Source organism: Buceros rhinoceros, unplaced genomic scaffold, assembly GCF_000710305.1.
Source record: "Buceros rhinoceros silvestris isolate BGI_N320 unplaced genomic scaffold, ASM71030v1 scaffold24289, whole genome shotgun sequence".
In the NCBI taxonomy this organism is placed as follows: domain Eukaryota; kingdom Metazoa; phylum Chordata; class Aves; order Bucerotiformes; family Bucerotidae; genus Buceros; species Buceros rhinoceros.
Window position 1 is genome coordinate 21,347 of NW_010432539.1, and position 12,294 is coordinate 33,640.

Below are 12,294 nucleotides of genomic sequence, written 5' to 3' on the forward strand. Positions count from 1 at the left end.
CTTTCCCTCTTTTTCCTCTCACCTCCAGTTATTCATAGGACACAGCACTGGTTTCATGGCAGAATCTCTAGAGAAGAATCTCACAGGATTATTAAGCAGCAAGGGCTTGTAGATGGGTAGGTATTGCTGTTGCTTAGTATATGGTCTCAAGGTAAGTTATAGACAAGCACAACTTCTGCTGTAAGGTTTTACAGGTGTCTGAGCATGTCTGAATAACGTGATTCTTAAGTAGTCCCATAAAAATGTGCCTGGATTTCAAAAAGTCAGAGTACATGTTTGTAGCAGTGAGTTCTGACTCCTACTTTGAAAAATATTAAGAATATACTTAAACTTTTTCTATTTTTTCCAACAGAGGCAATCAAGTTTTAGAGAATGTTACAATTTGAAAATAATTAATTCCTCTAATAAGCATTGAGGATGTATTTTTCAGGCAAAGCTGTACCTAGCCATTTGCCCACAAATTTATCATTAGCCTTTTCTGCTTTTTTTCCTGAATCAGAGCAGTTAATGCTGATTTCTCACTATTTATTTCTGTTTAAAGCAAAGAAATGAAAGTACCTGTTCCAATGTCTCTAAAATGTCAGCAGTTGAGATTTAAGTATCTTCTGAGCATCTCTGTTTCCCCTATTTATATGTAGTTATGGTTATTGAAGGGAAGTTGCTTAACCTGCATTCAGCAGTTCTTTTTTTGTAGGATGGGAATTGCACGTTGCCTTCAGTTCACTAATTTCACTGCTGCTGGGCTTAAGGTAGAAACTTCCATTTTGGCTTCTCAGGACACAGTCAAGTTCAAACTTTTGGCATTTTCTGGTTCAGGAACATCACTGATCTTTGTGAAGAATGAAATACATTAGAGAAATAGAAGTTGCTAGTGCATGTAACATGTTCATCAAGCAGTGGTTTTTTTATTGTTTTCGGTTTTTTCTGGACTAAGGCTATTGGGTTTTAGCAGGTCGAACAGAGAAGAGAGGCAGTGTTAGATTTGTGCTAGCCAGCTTACCCACTGTGGAAGGTCAAGGTTGGTTAGTTTGGCTGTACCGAGGTCAGTCAGCAGTGGTAAAAGAACCACGTTACCTAAGTACTCTGAGATTTAAAAATCATGGTTTTCAGGACAGAAAAGTCTTGCCTGTGTTTTCCTGCTCTGTGTGTTCTTGAACAAAAGAAGGTAGGAAGTTAACAGTCTTCTGATGGCTCATGTAAGATATTCAGCAGTGTGTATATGCAGCTGATACTGCTATCATTTGACTGTTTCTGGAAGCGATTGTTGAGGATGCATCTATCTTTACAGTCATTGTTTGTGTGAACAGCCCATTGTTTGCCAGAGGTTGAGTAAACACTTGCAGGATTGGTTGTGCTGAGCTTTGCTTTGTGCCACCAGCTTATGATACCGTGCATTATCTGATGAAAGGTGATTTAGTGGTACCTGCATGAACTGCAGTAACCACAGGGCAGGTTCAGATCTTTCTCCCTGAGATGGATCCTAATGTGTAAAGTCTTTGGCCCCTTTTCCACACATCTGGTCTTGCTAGGACTCAAAAGGAATGTTCAAATACCATGCATGGTTTCTGGAGGTGGCAAGAGAACCCTGTCTGAGTATTGGACTGGCCCTGGTTATGATGGTGTAGTTTCGTGGTATTAGCTTAACTCAATCGGTTCTGAGAAGCTGGGTAAGTTCATAAGACTACAAACAGTTCTTGCAACTTAGCCTTGGAAAAGTGTGTTCCTGACTTCATAAATGTCCAGGGAGGTAACATTTTTTACTAGATTTTTCTCTCCTCTCTTAAGTATGTATTTAACCATTTGAGTTAGGACTTCAGTTTTGTGGGTCAACTTTAAAATGACAGTTACATAGTGTATGTTGTTACTGGCTATACTCCTAAAGCATATTCTTTTCCAGTGATGCTGAGGGAATAATAGTGTGAATATTTCAGAGGAAAAAATCAGTGTGTGCTTTCCCCACCTTGATGATATGGATGCTAGTTAATCAAAGTCATTTAAAGAAAGATTGAGCTGTTTCTGCACAATTGCAGCCATTTAACTTAAACATAATTTTGCTAACACTGGATTTCTGTAAATCGATGCAAGATACTGGAGAGTGGGAACAGATTCTCATTTATTACTTACCCATTTACAGAAATCCAGATTTGCTTTGGAGTTAAATGAGAACATTTAACATCATCCCTGGAGGCTTTTAAAAGGCGTATAGATGTGATGTTTAGGGACTTAGTGGCTTAGTGATGACCTGCCAGTGCTGGGTTAACAGTTCGACTTGATGATCTTAAAGGTCTCTTCCAGCCAAAACGATTCTGTGATTTTCTTTCATGAGAGTATGTATCAGAAAAGGAAAGCTCAGTTAGAGAGATGCTTTTAAAAGCTTCATGTGTACATTCATAGGGGAAGAACTGCCGTCATGTATCTTTCACTTCTTGTTTCTTCATCTACCTGTGTTGAATAGCCATGGTATAAAAATTGAAACAAAATTGCCATTTATGGAATTGGTGCAACTAAGGAATCATAGAATTGTAGAACGCTTTGGGTTGGACCTTCAAAGGTCATCTAGTTCAACTCCCCTGCAGTGTGAGCAGGGACATCTTCAGCTAGATCAGGTTGCCCAGAGCCCCATCATAAAACAGGAAGAACAGTAACAGCTAGCAGCGCTGCAAGGGCAAAAGCACCAGAGGCAGTGGGACGTTCAGACCCTGGAGCGCTACAGGCTGGATGTGAGAAGAGAACATCAGCCTTGCTTGATGTAACCCAGGACCCACTGAAGTCTAGAGGCACACCTCTGCTTAGCAGCAAAATCCTTTCATGCAGCAAATTGGGTTTGGGGTTTGTGGGTTTTTCTACCCTCACTGGAAAAAACGTATTCCTTACATCTAGTCTACATCTCCCCTCTTCTAGTTTAAAAACATTATCCCTCGTCCTGTGGTAACAAGCCCTGCTAAAAAGACTGTCCCCATCTTCTTATAAGCCCCTTCAAGTACTGGAAGGCTGCACTAAGGTCTCCCTGGAGCCTTCTCTTCTCCACGCTGAACACCACCAACTCTCTCAGCCTGTCCTCAGAGCAGAGGTGCTCTGATCATTTTTGTGGCCCTCCTCTGGACCCACTCCCAGCAGGTCCATGTCTTTGCTGTGCTGAGGACTCCAGAGCTGGACACTACTCCAGCTGTTATCTCACCAGAGCAGAGCAGCAGGATCACCTCTCTTGACTTGCTGGCCACGCTGCTTTTGATGCAGCCCAGGACACGGTTGGCTTTCTGGGCTGTGAGCGCACTCTGTCGGCTCATGTTCAGCCTTTCATCCCCTGGAGCATCGAAGTTCTTTGCTTCAGGGCTGCTCTCAAGAAAAGTTAGGCAATAACACAAAATGACTTAGTAGTTCTTATTATTTATAAAGAAATAGATTGTGGTATTCAATGTGTACTTAAAAATGTTCTCTCCTAGACTATTTCTTCTCCGTGACAGCCAAAGCAATCCAAAGGCATTTGTACTTACGCTGTGCCATCATCAAAAAATAAAGCATTTTCAAATCTTGCCGGTAAGTAGATTATTTTTTTATTCTGATCACAAAAGAATAAATTTTAAATCATAAAGCTTTGCCAGCCTCTGAAGAGACCTCTTCTTGGTTACAGGTGTAACCAATGGGGATGTTTCCACTGTCAAGTGTCTCATTAAAATTCTTTGTTAACATTGCTTGGAAAACTGGTGTAAGTCACTGAAGTGTAGAAGTAACGCACAGAACTTGTTCTCTGCATCTGGCAGCAACAACAGTGGCAGTGGTCTCCCTATCACTTAGGCAAATATAGAATAACTTAGGGAAACTTCAAAAATTTTTAACTCTGGAGGTCATCCAGTAATGTTGAGCTTAAAATAACGTTACACTGAGATGTTGAGAATCTGTTTTAGATTTTTATCTTGCTCAAAAAGAGCATCAGAAGTTTAAGATCATGCAGACCTCTATATTGGTCTAAACCCTCTTCCCTTACTTGACCTGCCAATTTTACAAACAGCTAACAAATATTTTTGGGGTATTTTTGGTTTAAGGAATGAAGACTAATGCTGTCTCTACAACTTTGAATTATTCTGCCCACAAGCTTTCACCTTCGTGAACAAAATATTTCAAGCTGGGTTTACGTATGTTCTTTTTTAGTGCTGTGCATGGTTTCATGAAGATCTCTGGGCACTAGGTTGTTCGGGCAGTGCCCATCCTTTATCTTAGGATAATAATCCTATATGTTTATCACAGACTTAGACTCTTTCTGTTTTGCCATGCTTGCATCTCTTAATGAGCAGCTTAACTTGAAAAGGGTGTTTTGTTTTCCTCAGTGTGAAGATGATGGACAGATATTTTTCAGCCTGGATGATGGGAACACCAAATTCAGTGATCTAATCCAGCTTGTTGAATTCTATCAACTAAACAAAGGAGTCTTGCCCTGCAAACTCAAACACCACTGCATCCGAGTGGCCTTATGACCTCAAATCTGACTCTCACTGAAGACTGGATTTGCTAGAAGAGTAATTGTAAGAGAACATTGACACTGGGGAATTGGCAGATTCGTAAGTTGGTAAAAATAAATAAAAATATTATGCACCTTGGGACTCTGAAAGGGATGGATTCGACAGGTGCCAACAGACCAAGATTGCTGGTTTGTCTAACACCTAAGAGTGATTGCTGCTGAGTGTCCCAGCATCCCAAACATGGGGGGAGGGTATGTAAAACCTTGAGTAAATTTGAAACAAAACTGGAAACTATCTTGGCTGGGCCACTTAACAGGAACAAGTGTGAAGAGAAATCTTTGAAAAGAACTCTTGCCCTGGAATAATCTTGACAATTAAGACTAGTGTGTTTACTTTTTGTATTGATCACTTTTTTTGCACTCCTACTTTGTTTCGGATGTTGTATGCAGCCTATATTAGGAGCTGATGTGGCTTTTAAAATTCATGCAGGAGTTGGGTATTAATCTGCACCCTAGAGTGTATGGAATGCTTCAGCCTAAAAGGATCTAGAAGAAAATCAAGAAAAGTGTGCATGTGTGCACACATGTGTCTCAAAACTTCTCTGGAGACCTGAGGTTCATTGATCTGCAGTTGTCTTTGAAGAAGCAATGAGGATACAATTCTAAAAGAACATACCACCATTATATGTACTCTAAAAACTGTTGACTTGTTGCATTATGGCTGTAGTATGTCGATGGCGTATTAGTGGCATCCAGTCAGGCAAAGACTGTATTAGATTCTATGCACAAATTTTTATTATTGGAGTGGTGGTTTGTTTTTTACAGCCTTTTGACTGTTTTCCTGAGGAAACTTACTGTTACTAAATAGAATAGGACTGACTACACGTGTATTTGAAACCACCATTTTTTGTGACAAGATTCTTCTGCGGGTAGTCTTAGTATGACAAAATAAAAAAACAAAAAAACAAAACAGTGTTTTTAGCTTTATAGCTCCTTGAATTTTCAGACTGTTTCAAAGAGCTCTTTCCATATAGTAAAGTTACAGTGACACAAAGCTCTCCTGGGGAATAGGGCATAAAAAGAATTTTATCCCTTCTGCTTTCTGTAGGGCCACGGAAGTTTACATGGTGAGAAAGACCATACTGGGAAAGGAAACACATTTGATTGTGAACTAGCTGCTGGCAGTAACTGGTGATCCGTGTCACACGCATGTAAATGTACCACCAGTACCTATGGCAGACAAGCACATATCCTGCTCTGGTGCTGGTTTGTCATCAGAACTACTTTATTGTTAATGTTTAAATCCATTGTTTAATGTTTACACAGTAGCTCTTTCTGATGATAAATCAGTATTAAAGTTAGAGAAGTCCCACCTCGATCCTCCAATTGCAAATACCATTCTTTCAGCATTGCGGCTGGTGCAGGAACTGTTACTGAATTAACTTCCCAGTACTTCATGGAGTTAGCCACAGTGAGAAGTACCCCACCCTGGGAACCTGCAGAGCGTAGCGCAGAACGGAGCATTCTTAAGATAGTAGATGATTTACGCAGGCTAGTTCATCCTTGCTAATGTTTGCCACTGGGTTTGAAATTCTAGCCATCTGAAAGGGTAGAGAAGGAAAGCCAATCCTACACCTTTAGGTCTTCATGTAGTGTTGAGAATAGCTTAAGACAAACCATAACCTGCCTGAGTCATCCATATCAGCTTATAACTATGTCAATGGTATAGAAACACTGTATTTTAGTTTACAGAACACATTTAATATTTTTTCCATTTAATGTCTAGATATTAAAAATGAAGAAACTTGATTTTGTTTTTATTAGAAGCCTTTTTTGTTTTTTTTTTCAATTGTACATAGTGAAATGAGTGTTCCTGCTTTCTAGACGATGTATTTTAAAACCTTGAAATTAAGCTAACTTAAGTCTGACTTCACTTTGCATGCTTCTATTTGGCCCCTATTAGGACAAAAAAGATACTTGTATTGACTACATTACCAGTTTAATAAGACCATTTACGCTGTAGTTTTTAAGTTTTTCTGTTTACATAGCTTAGTGACAACCATGCATTTTTCCCAGTAGGCAGATAGTATTTGCAGTGTTTCATATTTATAAAAAAAAAAAAAATTGCATCTTATTTAAATTGAGAATAAAAGTTTGACTATGAATCATGATTTTTGTATGTAGATGGTTGACTTAGTATTTTGTACTTTTCCCAGCTAAAGTGAGCTGTTTTGAGAAAGTGACCACCTTCAAAGTGGCAACAATCTTTACTTAAGCAGATCACTGCTTTGTCTTCTTTCTGCTGGAAAACAGTCAATACCACCTTAGTTTTCCAACAGATACAGCTGGCTGCCAGCTCAGAATACCAAGGACTGAAGGACATTTGACTCTTATTTTTGTATTTAAATGACATGAATGTAAAGGGGATGCTCAGGGTTGTTTTGGAGCCTGTTGAATTTTTATCTTTTTGCCTGTGATTTTATTTTCTAAATAAATACTTCATGTAGCAATCTTGAATATGTTGAGAAGGAAAATGCCAAACCATTTTGGTAATGAGGTTACTAGTTAAGTTATGTTACGATAGGTGTTAAAAGTACAAAAAACTTTTTATTTGTTAATTAATCTTGAAGAAACACGTGCCTCAGTTTAGATGTTTTGTCTTATCTTTTCTGCACTAAATACCTGACAGTTTGACCAATCAATGCACCTTTCCAGTGGCAAGACTTGCTTATCGTAAATTATATTGTCACAATGCAAGATTTAGTGACTGTAAAATGGAATAAATTTTAAAGTTTCAGGGAATGCAAAAGGTATTAACTTAAGAGACAAAACCTTTATTCAATATGCTTTGCTTCATACTGTAAATAGCTTTTTGGCTTGTGAACCTAATTGTAATCTTTCAGGTATTTTTGTACAAATAAGGGACTGATATTCTGTTTCTTGTAATTAGAAATAAACGTTAATACAATGCTATTCATTTTATATTGGAATGAATGTCATCTTTTGGATAAATCATCATGTACACCATGTATCTCTTGCCTTAATTCTAGGTTATTTGGGCTGGATTTTATTAAACAGCCTTTAAGAAGAGTTAAGAGGAAAACAAGAGTCCCCAAGGTACCTTTATTCTGGCTGTTCTGTCTTACGATTCCTATTAGGCCAGACTGTCCTTCATCTAAAAAATATTCATTTGGGAATGTTGCTAGAATCAAATCAGGAAATATACCATGAGCATCTTTTGGGTCATAAATAAAGCTATAACTCACTCAAAATGTACACTCTGCATAAAGCACTTTATTGGCCTGATAGCCCAGAAAACTTTTCATTAGTCCTTTCAGAAAGCAATTACTTATCTCTGTAATCCTTGTATTTGAGTGGTCCATCAGCATTTCGGTGGAAAAGCACATCTACACAAAATGTGGTTTTGCTTAAAAAAGCCATTTGGGGGGGCGGGGGTGGGGAGAGAGATTGGTGGTTCTTCTGGTAGATAGAATATAGAAGTTGGAAATGTTTCACTTTTTTGTTGGATGCAATTCTCTCTTGTTTCTGCCTTGCTAATCCATCGAAGCCATCCAATGCATTCCGTTTCACGCTTTAGTCATGCCCTGCCTTCTGCATGCTACATCTTCATGCGAGTTTGCATTGCCCTGGGACATAAGTTACATGTTAGCATTATGAAATTCATTCATCAGCACATAAAGGCAGAGTACTTACTTTGGGGTTTGATAGTCCCAAAAAGTTTTCTCTGGAGATGCATGTTAAGGTGCTTAGAGTTCACTGTCCTGCATGCAACAACTTACTCTTTCGCTGAGTTGAACAAGGGGACTGCTTGCTTACAAAAGGTCTGAAGATGCCCATTTCTTGCATCGCTGAAGGAAGTGGGCTAACACTGAAACAGTCCCTGCTGTAATCATTAAGAGTCAAGTCTATAATTCTACACAAACCTGAAAAAATCCAAACAAAATACCAACCCCCAAACCCCACTCACTTACTGCATATAAGAAGATGGCATGAAAAAACCCATCACGGTAAAAAGGCGTTGGTAAGCCTGCCTGGTGGCAGGGCAGCATTGTCTGCGTTGCTGAAACTGCTGACAGCTGTGGAAGTGCAAAACGATATCCCTGAAAGCTGGCCATAGACATTAACAGCAGGTACCTGTGCTATCAGCGTGTCACCACGTCCAATTTAGTCTGGGTCAGAAATGGGTACATGGTGCAGATTTGAATTAATTGCCTGATAGAAGGTTTGTGCTGCTTTGACATTAGTTGCAGGATAAGAGACATAATCAGATGTCCAGTCCCATGTCAAGCTGCCTAGCATGAAGCTCACCTGGCAAAACAGCTTGAAGACATTAGAACCCATGAGTAAATTTGTATCAGACTAGTGTTCTATGGCGTGTGGCTGGAGCATTGCTTTTACTCTGCTACACCGAACCCTAAAGTTAGGTTTATTTTAACACCAAATCACTGCTTCAGTGTGTACCTGCAAAACCGGATTAAAAAAAATCACCAGATGAGCCATTTTCCTTCAAGTAAATTGAACTTTAGATGACTTTGGGGTTATGTTATTGCTAATTTAATCTGGTTTGTTAATGTCCAGCTTGTGTATTGCTTTGTGTCTCGGGCCTTGTTTGTCTGACATCTTGGAAACTTCAGTAACACTATCAGCAGATGCAGAAAAGAGATACCTTCCTTTGGATTATCCACATTGCCTTAATCTGGGTTGCTTCTGCATCCTAAATCTTATGTCCTCCTTCCTTAATGTGGAGCATAATTTAATTAGCATTTGAAAACCTGTTACAACCACAGGTTATGTCCAAAAGCTATGTGATTTTCATTAGACATTGTGATTAGTCACAGCTGAGACTTCAAAATAAATTAGTTTGTGTAACACTCGCATTTCAAACTCCTAGCCTAAAGACATTCTGCTGCAATTGCTCATAATTTTACACAGATACTAGCAGATGTTTGAGCAAGCACCATGAGTTCTTCACAAGACGCTGAGCTGTGGTTAACAGGACGTTACAGCCGTTGTTGGTTACCCAGGTTTGTATGCCTTGCTATAATCAAGTGTTGTCCATCTGCTGCCTGCAAGATTCTGGTGCCACAACTGGGGAACAGGAAGGTGAAATTAGAAACAGCTGTCAGCTCTGAGTCAAAGTACAGCCTGGGTTTACGGGCTCTGAAGCTCAGCTCTGCTGCAGTCTGAAGTATAAGTCTTAAGGAAGGAGAGCTTGGAAGAGCTGGAGTGGGAGGGAAGTGAAGTGGAAAAAAGAATTCCTCTTGGGCAGTATTGTCCAAGTGATGGTTTTGTGACTAGGAACACAGTGAAGGAAGCAGTGTGACACCCAAGAGCTGCTCACCAGTCCCTTAAGAGTAAAGTTTCCCCTTCTCTTCCCTCAGACTTGTGAAGACACTTCTATGTAAAGACTTCCATTTTATTTGACTTTTGAGTCTCCAGTGGTGTGAGGATTGGCATTTGGGGTCATCAAGCACAGAAATATCTATGGAATTAGTGCTCTCTACAACCTGTCCACTCTCCAAAACAGTCTGTCCCACTGCCACCAAGAGAAAAGGAAGGTGAAAATATGGTTCTGCCAACAGGGATGAGAATGGTTAAAGCAAATGTACTCAGCTCAGTACTGAAAATGTATTATTTCATGTCCCGCAAAGAATGCTAGATACATCCTGTTTTGAAATACTTTAATTTAGTTAGACCTTTCTTCCAGTGTTTGATTTCCTCCACACTACTTCTCTTCCCTGCTGAATTTCTCCAGGATATTAACGTGCTCTGCATGACTCTTACCAACTCTTTATTTTTCAGGTTACTGTAGTACTCTCAGAGTCAGGTCTGAAGACAAAAACAAATACAGAAATGAGGCAAGCTCTGATGATTAGATCTTCTTGGAAAATTACTCCACAACACAGCTAGTCATGGAAGAAAACAAATTGATAATTACAGAATTGGTGGGTAGAAGAATTAATTTAGTTTTTCAATGAAGACTGTGAAATCATCTGACTAAACAAGGATGAAAACCATTGAAGGCTTAAATAGTTTGCCTCAAAATGTTCACAGTCACTTGCCTGAACGAGCCTTTGACCTGCTCTGAAAAAGAACCCTTCAGAGAGTATAAGGCATTGCATCCTCTTGCTTGTATGCACGCCTTCACAGACAAAATTCTAGAAGCTGCTGTCCTTGAAAGGATACGGGAGCAGGAACTCCCAGGACAGGAGCAGGAAGGGAGGGTTAGGGTGCAGTAGAAATGGAAGAGATACAAGGAAGAACAAACAGGATGGTCAGAGGAACAATCAGATATACTAAGATGGTTCAGCCAACTAGGAAGCACAGGCTGAGAGTAGTATAATAGACTTACAGAAAAACATAGGCAGCGGAGCAGAATTTAATTACTGTCTCTTTCAATACAAAGTCACAGAGCATCACTTGAAGTACGCAGGGGTCCAGTTCAGGAAAGCCACAAATACTTCTTCATAGACTGCTCATGTAAGCTCTGATGTTCTCCACCATAAAATGTAGCACATGGCAAAAGTTTCCACAGGTTCACAAAGGGCTTAAGCATCATGGCAGAGAAAACTCATCTGACGGATGTTAACTACAAAAATAGCATCTTTCACTCTGGAAGTCTGTGGGCCACATGTCATCAAGTGCCAGGAGCAGTCTTTAGGGGAAGAATTATTGGCAGCCCATATTTATATTCTTTCTTCCCTCTGTGTCCGCTACTAAGTATTGGGCAAGGGCCAGGGAGACTTGATCTGGCTCAGTACATGTACACCCACACGAGGGCCAGCTCATACAGACACAACTGGAAGTAGCACTAACAGCAGAGCAAAGATGAAGAAAGCTGAGCTACAGTCAGCTGCAGGTTCCCTTTGACTGAATGAAGGATGCTCTTAGGGAGACGGCCATGTAAGCATTGAGTTTGCTCTCTACCACCCCATTAGACGATGCATCCAGGGGCTGTGACAGCTGTCCCAGCCCAGGCCTGCCACTGGGAGGGTGTGCTGGAGAAGCAGGGGCTGCCTGGTTCAGCTGCTCAGCAGAGCAGAGCATGTCAGGGCCCTGCACTGTACGAGTGTAGTGCGCAGCTTCACTTGCCCGCAAAATAGGGTTATGACAGGGACTGAGCTGAGCTTACTCCTCACCCTCTGAAACGCGCACTAGACTTGGACTAGATGGTGCTCACTTCCAAGTCAGGAGCAGGTATCCTCAACGTTGTGCATAAATGGCATCTCCGGGCTTTTTTTCTTCAGCAGTGCAGAGTGGTGTGCTGCGAAGGCTTCTCCCGGGCAAAATGCAACTTTCCCTCCCTCTGTGTGGGAGAAAAGGGAGTTTTTTCCTCACCGAAAGCTGCAGTGCAGCAGAAAGGAGAGTTCTGTGCTGGGGCGGGTGGGCAGGACAGGCCCGAGGAGGGCCAGGGCGGCCTGCAAGGCTCTCCCCGGCCATGCACTGCTGGTCGGGCGGGGAGGGACGGGCAGAGGACCGGAGGGCGCTCACGCTCCCCTCCCCGATGTTCTCCCCGCAGCACACAGCAAGGGGTGCCCAGGAACGTCTGCCCCGCAACGAGCAGCTCACCCAGGCCCCCAGGCAGCTGCTGCCCTGCGCGGGGCCCGGAACCCTTCCAGCGGAAATACATGCCCCAGCAGGCAGGAGACGCAATGCCGTTTTGCTAACCCTCAGCCTCCATTTCTGACCAGTTCAAACCCCGGAGGGCGTCAGGACCCAAAAAGCGGTCTTGCAGGAGGAAAAATGAGTAGATGGATAGGAGGTAGACATGTCTGGCACAGCGGTGGTGGCCAGCCGAGATGCACCTCGACGCTGCC

At 41.3% G+C, this 12,294-nt stretch overlaps 1 protein-coding gene across 1 annotated transcript in view; it reads left to right on the forward strand.

The window, feature by feature from the left end:
• The window catches only part of GRB10 (growth factor receptor-bound protein 10), a 28,345-nt gene extending 21,157 nt beyond the window's left edge, over positions 1 to 7,188 (forward strand). Inside the window, exons 10-13 of the mRNA XM_010143829.1 lie at positions 29 to 116; positions 3,444 to 3,537; positions 4,326 to 4,520; positions 6,673 to 7,188. Coding sequence (XP_010142131.1) covers positions 29 to 116; positions 3,444 to 3,537; positions 4,326 to 4,472 — 329 coding nt within the window. The 3' untranslated portion in view covers positions 4,473 to 4,520; positions 6,673 to 7,188. The remainder of the gene's footprint in view (positions 1 to 28; positions 117 to 3,443; positions 3,538 to 4,325; positions 4,521 to 6,672) is intronic.
• The last annotated feature ends 5,106 nt before the right edge of the window (positions 7,189 to 12,294 follow it).